Source organism: Electrona antarctica (genome assembly GCF_951216825.1).
Source record: "Electrona antarctica genome assembly, chromosome: 13".
In the NCBI taxonomy this organism is placed as follows: Eukaryota; Metazoa; Chordata; class Actinopteri; order Myctophiformes; family Myctophidae; genus Electrona; species Electrona antarctica.
The window spans coordinates 26,656,831-26,677,564 of record NC_136794.1 but is presented as its reverse complement, the minus strand read 5'-3'; the positions used below and the strand labels follow the sequence as shown (position 1 = coordinate 26,677,564).

Here is a 20,734-nt window from a genome sequence, read left to right as displayed (position 1 = left end):
TATTCCACTACACGTTTTAAGGTCACAGCTTTGATAACTTTCATTTTTGTCACATGACCTAATTTAATCAGTGAGAGCACTTGACACAAACGGGAAGTGAAAAATGCTGATGGTTATGACTTTTGTTTAAAAAGGAAGCCTAGTAAGGATTTCAAGGTTCTCAGTTACTGGGATCCAGGGATACATTTGTAACTTGCACGTTTATACTTCCCTAATAAAATGTTATACTTCCCCTAATAAAATAAATCACTCACTACATTTACAGACTTTTTCCTGCCATCGTATAATAAATGACCAGATCATTCAATAAAGATGCATCAACTTCAGACACTGGTCTAGAGGATTAATTTTAAATGAGAGCTCTCAAGTAAGCCTTGCCGAGCCATGAGGCCCATAAGGCAGGAGCCTATCTCCTGTTTCTGTAGCATGAGGCAGCTTGATGTACAAGTTCCCCCCCTAGACATGATGTACAAGTACACCCCCTGGACATTACACTATTATGTCGCAGGCACTTACCCCAATCCAACCCTTGATGCCGATTGCCAAGCAGGGAGGCACTGGGTCTTTGGTAGGACCCGGCCAGGGATCGAACCCCGACCCTATAGACTCAGAGCGGACACTCTAACCACAAGGCCACTGAACTGGTAGAGCTCTGTTTGCAAAAAAAACACATTCTCACATGGCTTTAATCAAAACAGATCTATTTATTACGTCTAGAAAAGCATGAGGATTGTACACGTGTGTATGTGTTTAGTATACTGTATATATACTGTTTAGTATACTGTCATAGGGCTGCACAATCATGGCGAGAATTATAATCCTGATTATTTAGCTCAATATTTGTAATCAATAGTGATTTCTGGTGGGAAAATATATAATATATATTTTTAATATGTATACGTTTCTAGAACCATATCCTTGGTGAAATAGTATGTAATGGCCTCTGATTTTATTGCATCTGTGTGCCTGACACAGATGGGGAGAGGGGTCTACAGTGTTCTGGTTATTAAACCTTGTGTAACCTAACCTGGTGAGGGCAAGGTGCTACAGCCGACAAAATAAGTTGCTAAGCTTTACGATTACATAATTGTGAAACATAAAATCGGATAGGATAAAACTTTATTAATCCCCCAATTCATTGTGCAGCCCTACTATTTATATACTGTATATACATGTCTGTGGTTGTGCACGGTCATGCATGTTAAGAGTCCAGGATGTTGCTGAACCAGCTGTGATCCAACTTCTTGACTTTCCTCAGTTCCCTCTCCTGGGCTCTGGTGAGGGCCGGGGGCCCCAGTGACGTGGTCAGCGGCTCCTGTCTTTTGGCGGTCAGCTCCATTTCCCCCTCGGAGTCCTCTTCCTCTTTCTCGCTCTCCATTTCCTCCTCTCTGGGTTCATTTTCCTCTCTGAGACCACAAGGGGAAAAAAGTAACAGCACGAGTTACAGGGAGTTTGGCATCATTCAGCATATTTTCCAAAGATAAACAGGAAACTACTGATTGTTCCCACGTTTTTTTTTTTTTTACCCTTTTTCCCAGATTTGCTGAATCACCTTGCCATTTAGTTGCATTGTGTCTGCTCATGATATAAATGCCTCGTCACGGTTGTCACTTTCCAGGACATATGACCCACAACTGATATAGTCTTTATCATATATTTGATATTATGGCATTAATAAGATAAGCTAATCTTTATTGTCTACAATATGGAAATGTAACTTCGGCTTCACAGGCTAGTTAACAATCAAGAACACCGTTCCAGTCAAGTGTGAAACGTGTTTATGCATTTAGAAAAATGATTGCATTTGGTAAGACGGCAGCAGTTATTCTTTAAAGAGCATGAACATTATTAGACACAATTTGTCTGGCTTTTTGTTATTGATTTTTTAATTATCATATGTTAATTATAATATTTAATATAATATTTAATTTAATTTAATAATACACAAACACACACACACACACACACACAGACAGAAAACGGGGGCGTGGAATTAAGCGAAATGTATATCACAGTGTATATGTGATGATTTCAGGTGTATCAGTACAGTACAGTACAGGGACCTCCTGGGGACCCCCACACGGTAACTGTCATTTCTCGACCGTTTCGGACACACGGGACGGCGCGTTCCTGCGGGTCTGGAAGTTCCGGGGAACCCCCGGGGACCCCCACACGGAGTTGCACCACTTACTTTTCAGGACAACAGGATTATTATTTGGCCACTTTCCATATCTCTCCTATGACCTTCATCGTCTTGATGCAGGTTCCTATCTGACCGAAGAATTGCTCAATAAAGCAGAGAACATTGTGTGCAGGCATATGGATGTTTTATCGAGAGTAGGCATGCGATCTCTCCTTGCAAACCAGACAAAGGACAAGCAGGAGACTCTGGCTTAAGAGTGACAAGCCAAGTTTCTTAACCCTTGTTGAAGGCTTCCTGAACATTGAAAGCTATAAAGACATCTTCTCTCACACGATTGCTGTCGGGCAGAAACCTTATATCCCCAGTCTCCATAGTTCAAAGTTTCATTTAGCAATGAAAAGTATTAAGAGCTTGTGATTAAATAATAACTATATTGGATAAACATTTTCCCCGTTTAGTGAAAATGTATGATTTTGGACATACAAGGGTTCTGTCCAACAGCAACAACAAGGCTTTTATTAACTCACCTGGCGTTAGTGGCTGAGACGAGGAGAGAGCGAGTGAACATGGAACAGAGGACAGAGCTGGACGGGAGCACGTGGGCGGGACTGTGGAGGAGCTGCCACGGACAAAAGAAGATGACAAACATACAGTATATCACACTGACACCGTCTTGTCTGTTCTGAGGTAGTCCAAAATGTTTGTTTAACCCCCATTTAGGCCTGACCTCGCTCAGTTTTCTGAGCTTGTAGATCTGCTATTTTTCAATAGCTAAATTATAACATAATGTTTAAAACACCAAAAGGGGTTCCCGCCCAAAATGGGTTAAATATCATCTTTAATGCTTATTTTGATCTTTTTAGTCAGATAAACAAATGAGAAGGCAGACATGATTGTGGAGGACATAGAACGTGTTGTAGGAACCCATAACACTGATTATTGATACAGTATGCACAAGAAACGTTACTTCTTACTTAAATGCCTCATTTCTCTCACAAAAACATTTTCATTTCAAATCCATGATCAACCCGTTCAAAATAAAATATTATTCTGTCCTACTTTTTCCTGCTATCCTATAATTATAATGATTTTTCTCATTTCTTTATTGTTTATGCATTAATTAGTGCTGCTACAATGTCTGAGGAAGTTAGGAACCAGACAAAACAAGTGTATTCTTTCTTACAGTGTGTGTGTGTGTGTGTGTGTGTGTGTGTGTACGTATGTATGTATATATATTCATGCACAAGATAACAAAACAAATCTTGAATCGTCAAAACTTAACCACTCAACCTAGTGTCTCTATTTTGGGCAGCTCATGACATTACTGAAAAACCTTTGGATTTTGATATTAATTCATGAAAGGTTTTGCTTTTTTGGTAATGTTTTTTGAAAATGTTTTGAAAAACCAAATTGTATGAAACAAAAACTAAGGGGACCCATAACAATGGGTCCCGATGCACTGTTTGGGGACCAGTGACTTAGAGGTTCCATTGTAATGCTGTAGCACTGTAATCCTCACCTCCTTGACAGCGATGGAGGCCTGTGGGAGCTGCGTTCTCTCTGCAGACAAACTGCTCGGTGGCTCTCGTTTGTCCTGCTGCTGGTGGTTGTGTTTCCCCAGCAACAGGTAGAACGGCGTCACTGCAACACTGTCTTCAATCACCAGCTTGAAAACAGGAGAGGAAAACCCACCAGGAATGTCAGAATGGACGTTCACTGCAACCAGCAGTCAAAGAGCCTGCACCCCGGAACTGGACACTGACCTACATTTACATTTAATATGCTCGTATGCAGGTCAGATGGGGGCAAGTCAGGATCTTATATAGCCTCTATACAAACAAGAGTTTAATCGTCCTTGACTGATTTACCTGTTTCATAGAAGCCATCAGACGTTCTTCTTCAACTTTGGTAAGGAATGTCATCAGATCCTGTAAAGAAGAGCCCATATCAATTAAACACAGAAACACAGACACTCACACACGTTCTAAGGCAAGTTAGCCTTGTATAGTTACTTATCCTGTCCAGCACATTTCTATTTCTTCAAGACAAAAAAAGTATGTTTCTATATAAATATTATAACATTTAACATTACACCGTCTCCACTCTTCTCACATAAGTCACAAAAGTTCAAGGAAATTATCAGCAACTAAACAAACCTGCAGGGCTGGTTTTACAAAGTTGGCGCCTTTGACATGACTAACATTCTACATGAATGGAGGCCCTACAGATACAGTTTCACGCTCAAGAGTTAAATTAACCCATTAACACCCGAGGACCCGATTCAGATGTCAGTGGTTCTCAAACTATTTAATGTCAATGTAATTGGCTGCCGACCCCAAACTCAAAATGTTTTGTCCAGGGACCTCCAAGATACAAATATTTGAGTTAAAACATTTGCTGTGAAAGAATATATATTCAAAGATTTGCACTTGTTTTAACGTTTTTTCAAAAATAGCAGATCTAGAAGGTGAGCTTTGTAGATTTGCTATTTTTCAACAGCTAAAGTTTAAAATAATGGGTAAAGTGGTTACAAGCTATAAGGTGTAAAGGTGACACAGATGCGTCCTCAGGTCTAAATGGGTTAACTCTAGATAGCACAGAATGTGTGTGTGAGGACATGTTTGAGGTGGTGTACCCTGTACCGAGTGAGGTCAGACATGTTTGAGGTGGTGTACCATGTACTGAGTGAGGTCAGACATGTTTGAGGTGGTGTACCCTGTACCGAGTGAGGACATGTTTGAGGTGGTGTACAGTACCCTGTACAGAGTGAGGACGTCACATGTTTGAGGTGGTGTACCCTGTACCGAGTGAGGACATGTTTGAGGTGGTGTACCCTGTACCGAGTGAGGACATGTTTGAGGTGGTGTACAGTACCATGTACTGAGTGAGGACATGTTTGAGGTGGTGTACAGTACCATGTACTGAGTGAGGTCAGACATGTTTGAGGTGGTGTACCCTGTACAGAGTGAGGACATGTTTGAGGTGGTGTACAGTACCCTGTACAGAGTGAGGACGTCACATGTTTGAGGTGGTGTACCCTGTACCGAGTGAGGACATGTTTGAGGTGGTGTACCCTGTACCGAGTGAGGACATGTTTGAGGTGGTGTACAGTACCATGTACTGAGTGAGGACATGTTTGAGGTGGTGTACCCTGTACCGAGTGAGGACATGTTTGAGGTGGTGTACAGTACCATGTACTGAGTGAGGACATGTTTGAGATGGTGTACCCTGTACCGAGTGAGGACATGTTTGAGGTGGTGTACCCTGTACCGAGTGAGGACATGTTTGAGGTGGTGTACAGTACCATGTACTGAGTGAGGACATGTTTGAGGTGGTGTACCCTGTACCGAGTGAGGACATGTTTGAGGTGGTGTACAGTACCATGTACTGAGTGAGGACATGTTTGAGGTGGTGTACCATGTACTGAGTGAGGACATGTTTGAGGTGGTGTACCCTGTACTGAGTGAGGACATATTTGAGGTGGTGTACAGTACCATGTACTGAGTGAGGACATGTTTGAGGTGGTGTGCCATGTACTGAGTGAGGACATGTTTGAGGTAGTGTACCATGTACTGAGTGAGGACATGTTTGAGGTGGTGTACCATGTACTGAGTGAGGACATGTTTGAGGTGGTGTACCATGTACTGAGTGAGGACATGTTTGATGTGGTGTACCATGTACTGAGTGAGGACATGTTTGAGGTGGTGTACCGAGTGAGGACATGTTTGAGGTGGTGTACAGTACCATGTACTGAGTGAGGACATGTTTGAGATGGTGTACCCTGTACCGAGTGAGGACATGTTTGAGGTGGTGTACCATGTACTGAGTGAGGACATGTTTGAGGTGGTGTACCATGTACTGAGTGAGGACATGTTTGATGTGGTGTACCATGTACTGAGTGAGGACATGTTTGAGGTGGTGTACCATGTACCGAGTGAGGACGTGTTTGAGGTGGTGTACCATGTACTGAGTGAGGACATGTTTGAGGTGGTGTACAGTACCATGTACTGAGTGAGGACATGTTTGAGGTGGCGTACCATGTACCGAGTGAGGACATGTACTGAGTGAGGACATGTTTGAGGTGGTGTACCATGTACCGGGTGAGGACATGTTTGAGGTGGTGTACAGTACCATGTACTGAGTGAGGACATGTTTGAGGTGGCGTACCATGTACTGAGTGAGGACATGTTTGAGGTGGTGTACCATGTACTGAGTGAGGACGTGTTTGAGGTGGTGTACCATGTACCGAGTGAGGACATGTTTGAGGTGGTGTACCATGTACTGAGAGAGGACGTGTTTGAGATGGTGTACCATGTACTGAGAGAGGACGTGTTTGAGGTGGTGTACCATGTACTGAGTGAAGAAGTAGAGCTGGGAGCGGTTGAGCCACTGCAGGCTCTCCTCGCAGCTCTCCAGCATGTCATCACGCGGGGCGAACACGGCGTGTGTCACCTTCCCCGAGCACAGAGCTTTGTGGGAGTAGAGCGGCCGGGGCTCGCTGGGCTTAAACACAAACACTGAGACGGAGGAGGAGGGACACACAGGAATGAGGAAACATAGTTTATGGTTACATTTAAGGAACTGGCAAAAAAGAAAACCAGCCTTGAGGTGCTCATGTTGTTCCAAAACAAAATGCCTTGTGACTGACTGGTGTGTTAAATGGGATTTATACTTCGTTGTACGACGGCATTGCGCACCAAAAGTAGATTTAAAAGCTTACAAGGCATCATGCTGTGACGAGTTGTGAGCTTGTAGATTGGCTATATTCGGTTAGTGACAACAGAGTATAAATCAGGCTTTAATCTATGGAACAACATGTGCCCCTGCTGGAGTCCTAAAACCCAGCTACAATGGAATGGTCAAGTTCATAACCTTGTGTACTACATTCTCCACTCCAGATCAGAACATTAGACAAGATGGCCTGTAGGGCAGTGGTTCCCAAATCCATTCTTTGATTTCAAAATCTTTGAATTTGTTTTTAATTCATGATAAATGTTGCTTTTTTGGTTATGTTTTTTGAAAATGTTTTGAAATAATAATTAAAACCAAAATGTATGAAACAAAACAAAATGGACCCATAAAAACATGTCCGCGACCCACAAATTGGGTTGCGAAACAGTGCTGTAGGGGGCCTAGTCCATCACTTGAATTCACATTCAGTATTTCCACTAACTTCTGACACAAGGAATATGGGTCTGGGTGGTGCTGCTGACTGAGACTTACGGTCAGTGCTGGCATCCTGACTGCAGAAGGCAGCCACATTCTCAGATGCAGAGTCGGCTAGGAGCAGGCTCACGTCCATAGAGGTACTCCACTCCACTGCCAGGATGAACACACCATGTAGAGACAGAGAGAGTGTTTACAAAGTGAATGCAAAAACATTGAAAAATTGCTGACATTTGTTTCTAAAGTTTATCCCAAGCTAACCTCTCCTACGGTGGACCATTTCTGACGAAAAATGCACAATCCTTATGGTTTTGTAAGACAGATTTCTCTAAGCTACAATGTAACACATTTCTTTATTCCCCTTTAATTGTACATGCATTATTATGTTTTTATTGTATTGTTTAAACCTGTGTTTGAATTGAATTGGGAGAACACAGAGAGAGAAAAGAGAGAGAGAGCGAGCAAAACAATGACTGGTATACACACACACACACATACTATACTTGTGAGGAAATACATTTTTAAGGACGGCTATTTTACATATTATTATATTATTTTACATGTTATAACCCTAACATATGTATTTGCACGCCGATGCCACATTTTTGGCACGCATCGAAGTACAAACCAGGGGCCGCCAGTTGAATACCACTGCCTTAAACTAACCTCGATTATGCCTAATTCTAACCACAACCTGAATCTTTTTGTAATTGTAAGCCTAACTCTAAAAAACCTTTTTAATCATAAAACAGCAATTTATCTTGTGAGGACCAGGAAAAGGGTCCTGACAATGCCTATTTCTCAAATTGTACTATATACTTGTGGAGACATTTGGCCCTCTCTCTCTCGCTCTCACTCACAAGAGCAGGTGAGAAGGTTCCAGCAGCAGAGGAGGTTTTTGGTCGTGGTTCCCAGCAGATACTTGGAGCAGCTCAGGCGGCCGAAACAAAGATCCCTGTTGGAGCACAAAAGATGATGTTTGTGCCTTGGTACTTCATACTGTCACCGCATTGACTATTTTAACACCATACACCAGACTTCTAAAGTTACTTACAGCCGCACCAAACAGGGCTTTAGTGTCACCATGTAGCAGCCATGCATACCTGACGCTTATTTATTAAAAACTATCCATTAAGTTTAACCCACATGATGCCGACTATAAACTATTGTTATGCACATTGTGTTCCTTCCTCTATATTTTATTCTCACTTCCCCATTTTTACTCTTCTTACAAATATTGCAATATTGAGTGCACCAACAACAATTTCAAATTTGACTTGATCCAGAATGCTGCAGCACACCGGGTCTTCAACCTGCCTACATTTTCATAACTTCTCCCTGGTGATGACCTACAAGGCAATCAAGGCCATGGTCAAACCCTGCCTGCAGACTATGATCCACTCCTACAAACCTTCACGCACACATAGATCAGCCAACACAGGATGTCCACCCCCTTCCCTATGACACCCGCCCCCGCAAACGATCCAAGCATCCCACACTCGATAGGCTTGCACATTTAGTAATTAGTAAGTAAGTAAAAGTAATCAGAAATCCTGATGTTATGTTTCACAATGTAATCGTGAAACTTGGCAATTCATTCTAAAGGTCTTATTTCGTCAGCTGTTGCATCTTGCCCTCGTCTCGTCATTAGACAAGGATTCATAATAAATCAGAGCCTATTGATCATTCTCATCAAGATGAATGAAAATCCAGCCATCTGGTCAAGTTATTTTCTAAGATGGACAGAACTAATTACAGTACCCTGCAGGGATTTCTGTATTTGGTGGGCAACAGTGACCAAAAGTGACATTTGAGCAGTCTAAAGCCTTATTTATAATTTGTGTCAGAAAATAGCTGATCTACAAGCTCACAATTCATCACATTGTGACATGTTGTGAGCTTGTAAATGTGCTATTTGCAGCATGTTACACTGTAATATAAATTAAACCTAACACTAGACACAACGTTTTCCAAAGTAATGGATCTACACTCATCATACAATACATCAGTTGTCTCTGGGTAGGTCGCTCAACTCAACTCCTTGCATGTAAATGTAAATCCTAGTGGCTAGTCCACACAGAGCCTTACAGCTACCCCCTACCAACCACCACATATTTCATAGGATTAAAAGTCTGTAGAGACCTCCATTTTGGGGTGCTACAAATGGGAACATGCAAGTCATGTGAACTTCGTTTTAACTGGTTACTCTCACAAGAAGTGAACCAACTGCACAGAGCTACAGGGAGGCGATTATGCAAGGTGTGGAGGGCAGCTGTCAAAACAGCTGATTCTTAAACGTCTGACTTTCCTTTCCGCCTGACCAGGCCGTTACTCCTGGATTCCACTTGAGCTTCCAAGTGACACAGAAAAAAAGTGTTCATCTGACACTTTTGCCCCGCAAATCAAAATGATATGAAAACAAAATGCTGCCGATGGCCTGGCCATTTCTGTGCCGCATATTTTAAACACTTGGGTGTCACGGGGGATTCAGGTTTTATATTTGGGGGAATTTTTTTTTCAAGTTCACTGGGTTCTTTTCAATTAATCCTCTATTATCTATTGCTATTATTTTGTGCATTGCCAAATTGTATAAAAATATTAATATAATTAATAACACCACATTTAAAAAAAACCTAATACAATCTTCCATTACTGAGGATCCCAACTTAAGAGACGGGGGTTCTTCAGGAAAGCAAAATGTCCCACCAGCTCAAAGGACCTGGCGGTTTGCCAAGGTTTCCAGACGTCCATTTAGATTACAAAACCTACAGTTTGGCCCCAATTTGAGCAGGAGGGCACCCAGCATGGTCTGACGTTTCTGTCCAGACTCCATCCCATCTGCTGAGAGGGGGGGGCGACACTCTTGATTTCCTACCAGTAAGGTCACTGAGGAGCCTCTTCAGACCACAGAACTCTAAACAGTTGGTTGCTATGTGTATGTGTTGTATATTAACCACTTTCAATCTGGCGTGTCATTATAGGCATTTTCAAAAACAACCTAATCTACAAGCTAGGGTAAAAGTTAACGATATATATATATATATATATATATATATATAGGGCTTAAGTGGTTACGTACTGTGGATGACTTGAGGAGGAGCCTATTTCCTGTTTGTATGGCGGGAGGCAGAGAGATTTATGAGCAGACTCCATGAATAGAACTCTATCCGCTGCATGGCAACAAGTGGCAGTTAGGTTTGCTTTTTGATTGCGTCCTTGTGTTACACTCAAAACTAATCAGTGGTTAATTTAACTCTGAGAGGGCACAAATGGAACCAAATGCACCCGTGGTTCCATTTGTGCCCTCCTGCTCAAATTGGGTACAAACAGTAGGTTTTGTAATCTTAACGGACCTCTTGGAATCTTGAGCGGTCGCCAGGGCTTCCTCAGGGTTTTCAGGTCATGGAGGATGGTAAACGGCACTCGTTTTTCACCCATTTTGCTTTCCTGAAATTAACCTTGATCTCCAAGATGGGCCCTCTTCACAGTTCCCACACATTTTTACCAATGAATTTCCAAGTAGAGAAAAAAAAGAGAAAAAAGAATCCCGCACACCGTCTTCACTTGAATTAGATTTATTGACCGACTGAAACGTTTTCGGTCGGTCAGACCTTCATCAGGCATCCAATTAATTTCCAAAACGTTTCCAGAATATTTAACCCAATTTCAAGGCCTATATAACAATCATTCCGCACAATAATGAGTCTCTTACTCCTATGTGCAATGCCCAAAGACAGGCAGTGTAGCAACAATAAAGCATAGAATATAGAATGCTATAATTCTATTCCAAATTTTGTACCAAATGTTTTGCTACACCACCTATACTAGGGCATTGGATCATGCTGTCATGTACAGTACTGGTACATATTAGGCTGCAATCACGCTGCCCGTTATGTTACATATTTCGTGTAAGGTTATACATGTTTTGGAAAAGATTTGTATTACCGTAAAATAAAATCAATAGCCAAAAACAATGCATAGCCAACTATATTTCCAGGACCCTTGTGAATTCCAAACCTTTTCCAGGACTGGAAAATGATTTTTCAAATTTCAAAATATTTCCAGTAATTTCATGACCGTGGGAACCCTGCCTCTTGCTACTAGAACTAATTAGTGCATTGGAGTCAGGGTTACCTGCATTGTGTTTGTCTGTCCAATGTGTGTGATGTGACTGTATGTGTTGGGTCCTCCTCACCTGATGGCCCCGGGTGGCTGTGACAGAGTTGTCAGGAGTTCCCAGGAGGCGGGGCACCAGACGGTCACCACCTCCTGAAAGCTGACGGCCAATAGGGAGCCGTCAGCCGAGAAGCAGCAGCGCTCGGGGATCAAGCCGTGATAGGCACCCACGAAATCACACGACCAAGAGGGCCCTTCATCTGCACGGCCCACATGAAGAGAAAGGCAGGATTGAGAGAGATGGGGGGGGGGGGGGGGGGGGGGGCATGGAGGGGAAGAAAGAATGAGAGAGAGACAGAGAGGGGAAATGAGAAAGCGATCGAGAGACAGAGAATAAAAAAGTATTCAATTGGTGGGAAAAGCTGTCTCATGAAACCCGTCAGAACAGAAGTAGTCTTTATGTTGTACAACTATATGTCAGTGTTTGATTCCCCCTGGGGCTATCCAGACAAAACTAGTCACATAAACATGGGGAAACATATAGTTTTGTGGAGCTGGCAAGAAAATGCATGTAAACATAGACCGCACTGGTGGTGATTAATAATGTATAGCAGCACTAAGATGTTTGTTCTATGATGATGACCAAATATGTCATCATCCCATTTGATTCAACATTTCTATTATGCGTATAGAACAGGGAATGAACATAAACACTCCCAATTAACACTTTGTACACTCTTTGAGTTAAATTAACAATGACAAAAATATTGTATATGAGCACAAGCAACCAGATCCATTCCAGACGCAATGACTCAAACGCCATCTAGAGGCCAAGGGAGGGAGGATAGAACCGGGCTAGACGGCCTACCCTCGGAGTCTGCAGGCTCGACCAGCTGCCAGACTTTGAAGTGTCCGTCCCGGCTGGTGGTGACCAGCGTGGTGGAGGTCTGGGTGTCTGTGGCACAGCAGAAGCACATGGATGTAATCCTGGCTTCATGGGGGGCTGTGATGGTGGTGTTCAGCACAAAACTGTAAGAGAATGGGAGTTATGGACTTTTGCTGTGTAGCATCCTATTTAAACAAATCCTGTGTATTTGCAGACATTGAGCTGTTAATTAAGTTCAGATTATGATTTTCTTTCCTACAAAAAATTGGCTCTTCCTAGATGCTGCAGTTTACAATTAAAATTCTGTCAAGTCCCCCGTTCTCAATGACCACCTAGCATGGCCACCAGGAACATTGAGACATCTATAATTTAGAATGTAAATGTAGTAGTCCTGGTCTCTAAACTGCTTCCCCCTGGCCAGCCGGGGTAACAAAAATCTTGGGATTAAAAAAAAAGAAGAATATAGAATGTAAATATACCTCTGAGTTTGCTCGTCGTATGACCAGAGTTTCAGACTCATCTCCAGCTCTGAGTCTTTCTGCGTCCTCTCCTCCAACGTTGCCAACCAGTCGCCACGGGTATCGAACGCTGCCTTTACCACCTCAAACTGCCGAAGACCAGCCTGGTGGATGTACTCCTGCTGCACGATGTCCAACTATAGAGGAACACAGCACAACAGTCTACTTCTACAAAATGACTGAGCTTTTTAGCCTTTTAATTATTTTCAATTAATTATTTTTTCAATTCAATTATTTTTTGGAGGGGGTTTATATTCAGTTAGGGCTAGGCAATTAATCAAATTAAATCTATTAAATCAGTTTTTTTTTCTTCTTATGAAAAAGTCTGAATGTGCACGAGGATGCTTACGCACACCAAAGTCCTTGTAGCTGTGCCGGCCCACGGGAGAATAAACTGGAGTGGAAATCACTGATAGCCCAAGTGCCAATATTTAATTTAGGACGCGGAGTAAGTATAAAACCAATGTTTCGGCCGTTAAGCCTTGTTCTTTCAAAATGTCTGAATCAACAGAACGAATGCCACACAAAGTTCACCTGAGGATATTTAAAGTAATTGAACAGCAAAGTGCAGATAGGGCGTATTATATGACTAATAAAATGCAGTCTTATGTTTGAACTTTCAAACCTACAAACCTACATAGCACATGACAACACGTGAACTAACTGACATTTCCAGGTACTGAAATCTCGGCACACTTATGAAACCTGCACGTGCCATCAATAAAGGCTTCCACCCGTAAGCACCTAGTTTACAAGTTGTAAAGTATGCATATAGTATGATGAAAGTCTAGACACGTTCTAGCTCATTCCACATGCTGCTCTGAAGTGCAGCGGGACATTCACCTGCCACATTACATGGTCTAAGTTATGTACGTAGTCTTAACTGCCAGTGATCTAAGTTATGTACGTAGTCTTACTCTTAACTGCCATTATGTGTCTTTTTTCATGCCAAGGAATCTGCAATCATGCACCTGATTTTCATTATATGGGCAAGTTTAAAAAAAAAACAGATCTACAAAGTCTCAACATCCGGCGACACATTGGGAGCTTGTATATCCCTATTTGAATAGGGTTTAATTGTTTAAATAAAATTAAGATGGTATTGGTTACTTGTGTTTATTTCTTTTTTTGCTTAAATGTTCTCAAATAGAAACTTTAATAAAATTAATGTTTTTTAACTAGCTTTCAAGATTTTGAGGGGTTTTTCTGGTAGATTTCAAGATATTGCACTTCAGTATATATATATTTTTTTTTACAAAATATAGGTCAAACATCAGTACTCGTGGCCTGGGTATCCATTGGGCTTTGAATTATTTAATCTAACGTTGCCCCCTGCTTAATACGCTAAACCCGCTATTTGTTTAATTCACCGTTTTTTAATAATTAAAAAGAAACAGCGGATTTGTCGCGGACCTGGTGACGAGGCCGTCGCATTATGACGACGAAACCGGAAATCAAGCCATGCTCTGGGCTGCTAGGGCTTCTGGGAAAATGAGCTCAATGCAAGTGAACGGGCGGTTTGTTTGGACTACAACATGCTGTGGAGGCTGATCTTGTTTCGCATTGTAATGGCGGCAAGTTTTTCTCTTCAACAACAAACCATCTGACTATTTTCCGCCGGATTTTCGTGGATCAAAGCTGCAAATACTCCGTATGCTCCAAAGGAAATAAGACAATCTAGGCAGCGTAGACTATTGGATTAAATAGCAGGGAAAACGGGTTACGCAGTAGAACTGTTAACTCTGGGGAAGCCCGGGATCGAACCTGAAACCTCAAGGTTCCCATCCGGCTGCTCTACTGGCCACTCTACCCCTGAGCCACTGCCGCCACTCACTGCTGTGAGTTTGTATAGTTTCCGTACTTGATGAATATAGTGAATTATTCTATTGCTATATACTGCTTACATTGTACAGCTGCTTGTCTCTCTGGAGGGAGTAGAACTGCAGGTGTCCTGGTTTGCCGTTGAGCACCAGGGCTTTGCTCCGTGGGTCCATTATCAGCTCTGTCCTCACACACTCGCCTGGAAGAACAGGGGTTCGAGTTGTTGTTGTTTATTGTAAACATATAACTCATTGAGAACTGAGACAAGCTTCTACAAAATGTCTTCTAATTTATGACAGTTTTCTGAAAAACCTGACCATGTCAGTGGTTCTCAAACTATTTCATGTCAAGGACCACCAACAATTATATATATGTATTTGGCCGCCGACCCCATCTGAAAATGTCCCCCCAGAAGCAAATATACAAGTTAAAAATGTTCGTTGTGAACGAATATTATAATCAATATATATTAAAAGATGGAAAGATAGACCAATAGACAGCACAAACATGCAGCACTTTCAAACAAGCAAATGGCTTGACTATCCTGAGAAGCTACAGTACATACAGTAGTAGATCTCCAGGAATTGTAGATTCAAAGATTATTTATGTTTCCATGCAGACAGTATGTTTTTATGTACAGAGAACAGCTGTTGAACGTCGAGTCTCACCTTTGACCAGGCCTTGAATGACAGCAGACACTTTGATGGCATTCTGAATGACGGTGATTTCTGGGAGGAGGAAAAGAGGAGAGGCAGGTAAAAAAGGGTATTTATTAAATATAGTAATATATAATATAATTATAATTAAATATTCAAATATTCTTTGACAAAATCAAATTATGTTGATTCACGAGGAGCCTTGGTTTGGGCTTAGTTCCAGGCTTCTTAAAATAATATATATGAATATTTTCTGAAAACTCTATGAGAATGATGGTTGTCTATCTGTGGCTCCACTGCGATGCCCTATTTTTGTTATTTGTCATACGACAGAGCATATAGGCACGGGTGCACACAAGCGGTGCGCCAGTGCGCATGCGTCGTCAAAACGTTTGGTGCGCGGTAGATCAAAGGCATGGAGGCGCATTTGCGCACCAGCTGAGACAGGGATTTAGAGAATGCTGACAGGCATTCAAAAGAAACTCAAATGAGATGTTAACATCCTGTAAGTAGACTTAGAAATAAAACTAGTGTTGACTAATCATTAGAAGTGGCCAATGTATTTGTATTTAAGTTCATAAAGTTAACATAAGTATAACTAAATTCAGGATTCCTTACTGTTGTCTTCGTGCGAGGTGCAGAAGAGTGATCCGTCTGGTGAGACGGCGATGTGTGTGATGGGAGCACCCAGGCGGGGCAGGAAGTCCTTCTGGTTGTCCTGGCCGTAGCGCCACTGGACCAGCACTGACTCGATGCCTCCGCTCAGCAAGTTAGTACCTGGCAGAAGACAGAAAAACAACAGAGGACAGGGGTTAAGCAGGGTAGGAAAACATTCTGCCACAGTGGCTGGTTGATTTTAACGCATTTAGACCCAAGGCTGATTCTAAATAACATTCAGGAGGTGTAGTTCCAGGTCAGGACCCCCAGAATGATATGTATTTAGCCACCGAGTCGCCGACCCACAACTGAAAATGTTTTGTTCCACGGACCCCGCAGAAGCAAAGATTTTAGTTAAAAACATTTGCTATGAAAGAATATATTCAAAGATTTACATTTAAATTTAGATTTACGTTTAGACAATTTAAAAAAAAATAGTCGGTGTACAAGCTCGTAGCGCAGCACTGCGCGCTATGAGCTTGTAGATCTGCTATTTTTCAATAGCTAAAGTTTAAAAAAATGGTTAAAGTGGTTAAAAGCTAAGGTGACTCAGATGAGTTCTTGTTTTTAATGGGTTCTTTTGGTGAGATCATTTCAATGTAATTTTTGTACAATTCCATACCATGCGTACAGTTATAACACCACCAAATTCACACCAGTAGCTTCAAGCGAATGTTCAGAGTGCAGACATTTGCTAAATGCAATAAAATAGCCATTAGTGCAGGAGCCAACACTGATATTTTCATGAATTGGTACCACTTGTCTTAAGGTGACCGTAACTTTTTTATATTTTTGTATTCCTACGTCTCTATTTTGGTACGATAACTCTTCCAAATCAGTAGCTTAATGCCAGTTATGTGTGACCATACCATTAACATCCAATATAACGCAACATTTTCCAAATTTCATTACGCGTTAAGTAGCATGTGACGTGGCAAACTAGGGGGTTGTGTATGCATCTAGTCCACACCTACTTCAGAGCACAGAATGCTTGTGGTCAAGGGCGTAACTAGACGTTGGTAGGCCCGACGCAGGCTGGTCAGCGAGTGCCCCCGACAGCACAAGCCCCCCCCCCCCCCCCCCCCCCGATTTTACTGACAGCACGGGTGTTGTCTGCGTAGCGCTAGTAACACCCCTGCTTGTGGTTGTCTGCATTTTGCTATCTCCACCTCCTGCTATGGTGTGGAAAGTAGCGGCCACAGAGACAATGCATGTAACCATACCGCATTTTCAGAACATGGCAGCAAAATACAGCTGCTGCTGTGAATTCAGCATAAGGCAGAGTCATGTATACCTTCTGGACTGAAGCGTAGTGCTTTGACAGCAGTGTGGTGCCAATGGAGGGTAGAGTATGTGTACTCTTTGCGCTGGTTAAAGTTTCTCCTGGAGGAGAGGTACAGGGAGATACATTTAAATCACACATATAACGCTATATACGCCTACAAGAGGAAATTATAAAGTTACAATTAAAAAGACAACTCATATAAAATGCTTTAACAATAAATGCTGTAAAACCAAAATGTCCTTTTGGAAAAATAAATGTTCCAATTTCACTCACCACAGGCGGATCTTGCCATCCTCATGTCCAGTAGCAATGCAGTCATCTTTAGGATGACAAGAGACACATGTAAATGTGTTCTTGGCTCCCTTCTTGGAATTTGCACTTAGGGGAAATCTATTGGCAAGAAAAGACATAATGGCTAAGAAGGATATGGCACCCTATATTGAGACTGGATCATGTGATCCAATCTCAATGTTCCCATCTATAAGCTACTCTTGACATAACAGGCATTAATGGGGGAGATGTGGTAATGTATTCTTTATTTATTTATTTAACTTAATTTTTTATCCCATGATTTTGCAACCCATTTTTCACCCAGTGTCAATCTAGCGCCCAGGATTACATTAGTAGATCTACTAATGTAATCCTGGGCGCTAGACTCTCTCTGCCAACCTGGGGAGAGCAATGGACTGACCTCATTTGTCCTTCTATGCATGACGAGTCCAAGCCGCTTCTTTTCACCTGACAGGGGGGAGTTTCCCCGGTTGGACGTAGCATGTAGAAGGAACACGTAATTCCAACCAGTTCTTTTCCCCTCCATCAGGTGCCGGCCAGAGGGAGGCGAACTTACACTATGAGGTTTTTTAGCATTAACTAACTGTGATGTGTATCCGAGTCAATTCAACTGAGGGTACTATTACTCACTTATAAGGCTTCTGCTTCTTGAAGAAGTACACCTGTAGTTGCAAGCCTTTAGCTGAAGCAATATATTCACCCTGCAAAGATTTTATTTTTTAATGTATTTTCAAGCATGTAATGTGTCCATCACAAACAATGAATGAATGCATGTTATCTCAGAGCAGTCAGTGGTGTACACACCTCTCTGCCAATGGCAACGGCTGCCGGGTCAGAGCTGACGTCACTGAGCACTGCAGACATCTCTTTGGCGTCCACTACCTGCTCTCCGCTCAGAGGTAGATTAAGGGCCACCAGCTGGAACATCTCTGCAAGGAATGATGGGTTAAGATTTGATGTTTTGCAAAAATGTACAGTAAAGTGCACCTTGACCAGTAAGTGCAAAGCGTTAAAGTGCTATGCAATAAAGTGCACGTTAGCCATAGAAAGTGCATGCGCAATTGCACGAGACCAATAAAGTGCTCATGAGGTTATCTTCTTGACAGCAGCATTCAATGTGCAAATAGACAGTGACAAAGGAATATTTGTGCCTGTTTTTAGGACAAAATAGCCGATTTGCTAGTCTACATATGACGTAAATTCTCCATTCATTGTCAATGGCATTTAATGTTTGTGTTAGGACAAATATCTACATTATAGCTGAATATAGGAGGGGCTAGCGCCCCTCAAAAAGTGAAAGTCCTACTTTGACTGGAGGTAAATGGGGGCCGTGTGTGCAAAGATCCTGGTGCTGGGGGTGACGGAGGCGTTGCCTAGCTACCGGACCAATGTTAAAACCAGATTTTCGGCTATATACGCCAGGATGAAAGTGTCTATTTCTGTGTGTTCTTAATACATAACATGTATTCAATGTAATTGAGAGGGTCGGTCAAACTTACCAACTCTTTTGTCGTTTGCCATTGGAATGACAACGAAAACAACCCCAGCATGCTTTGCAGAGGCATTGATGGAGTAGACGGGGTATCCAATGACAAATGTCTGGAAAAGATCAACATAACTGTCTGTCACTGTCCGGGGAGAAAATATATTTGAACAGAAATGGATAATGAAGCCAGTGGGCAGTAATTTGAGAGATAATGAATTAATGCATACCTTGATAAGGATACCATCAGTGAAGTCCCACAGCCTGACAGTGCCATCTACTGACGAAGAGTATGCCTGCAAAGACGTGATCGTGGAGAAAAGTACAAATGTTTCCAATATATCACAATATTACTATTATATATCAACAATGTACATCTACCCTCTTATGTTGATTCAGTCGCTCCATTATGCCACAACGGTTAGGGGGACCAGTCAGTACATTTTGAGGTAATAGACTATAATTAGTTTATTGTTATAAGAACAACCCTAAATCTCAATCTAAGATGACACCATCTATCATGAGGATTTGACGAACCTGAAGGTGGTTAGAAGGGTTAAGGACAATGCCTGTCACCATGTCTCTGTGGCCCTGCAGATCATGGATGGACTCTTCTGTCTGTGTGCTGAACACCTTCACAGACTCCCCGGAGGGAACCAGTAGGAAGCTTGACACAAAATGAGCAGAAGTCAGTTGTCACATGCACAGATTTGATTCATGATTTAGTTATGAATCTTGAGGTCATGTATGAATGTTCTTATTAACTTGATGGGTAGTGGGTACTGCACAGCAAGTTAGCAAGACTCTTATGGTTCTTCTCCCCAGGGGTCCTTGATATGGTTCCAGGGGGTCCCCAGCAAAATGATTACAGTTTAATTGCACCGGCTGCCTAGAACTTAACCCAATGACAGAATAATGTATAAGAATGACTATTCAGTTAAGTACAGTCCTCTCCACTGTATATCTCCCAAGACCCTACTACAGTGGACAGTGGTAGAATGATGCACTAAATCTAATCTAACAACACAAATGTTGTATATATGGGTCCCTGCCTCAACTCTATGCCCTGCCTCCCCTGTGGCACAAAACCTTTTCAAACGGAGTTAGGGGTCCCTCCCTGACCTGAAAATATTTGAGAACCATTAGTAAACAACATCCACACACACACACCGGCATTAGCGGCTAACTGCTAGCATTAGCTTCGGCACACATAGTAGCTCATGTAACTTTGAAACAGGCAATCATCGGCCATTTCTGCGTTGTTGACCCAACACTGCTCAACACGACACACACATACCTGGAATCATTGGTGATGACAGGCTCCCTATAGTTGATTTTGCTGCCGCCTCGGTGAACCACGCGGATCTCGCCGTGTTCCACCATTTTTCCACAATCTCAACTACAACCCTTCACCCCTGACCCCAGCTCTGTGTTGTTGTTGCTGCCTGCAATCTGTGTGATGCTATGGTGTGATGTCGCCCCCTGGTGTTTAAAATGGAATTCAATACGACGCTTCCCCGTTAGATACTGTTTGATACAACTTCAACAACACATACAGACTGTCTACAATACATCTATAGGCTACATGGGTCATTATGGAGACATTTGACTTTTCTTTGCACATGTGCAAAGAAATAGATGTATCTATTCTGAACATCCACACAGTTGCCACTATATTTTATTTATTTGTGTAGGTAGCCTATATTTGCTTG

At 42.2% G+C, this 20,734-nt stretch overlaps 1 protein-coding gene across 1 annotated transcript; it reads right to left on the bottom strand.

Annotated features, from left to right (window-relative positions):
- Positions 1–684: 684 nt before the first annotated feature.
- wdr75 (WD repeat domain 75) lies at positions 685–20,473 on the bottom strand. The gene is made up of 21 exons (XM_079518172.1): positions 20,320–20,473; positions 19,560–19,689; positions 19,253–19,318; positions 19,039–19,138; positions 18,344–18,468; positions 18,170–18,240; positions 17,522–17,638; positions 17,258–17,346; positions 15,925–16,083; positions 15,319–15,378; positions 14,734–14,849; positions 12,791–12,966; positions 12,294–12,454; positions 11,505–11,685; positions 8,170–8,264; positions 7,367–7,462; positions 6,491–6,660; positions 4,012–4,071; positions 3,663–3,809; positions 2,671–2,762; positions 685–1,406 (listed from the first exon to the last, which is right to left on the bottom strand). Exons 1-21 carry the CDS (start codon positions 20,403–20,405, stop codon positions 1,202–1,204), a joined length of 2,502 nt encoding a protein of 833 aa, XP_079374298.1. The 5' UTR covers positions 20,406–20,473; the 3' UTR covers positions 685–1,201.
- Between the last annotated feature and the right edge of the window lie 261 nt (positions 20,474–20,734).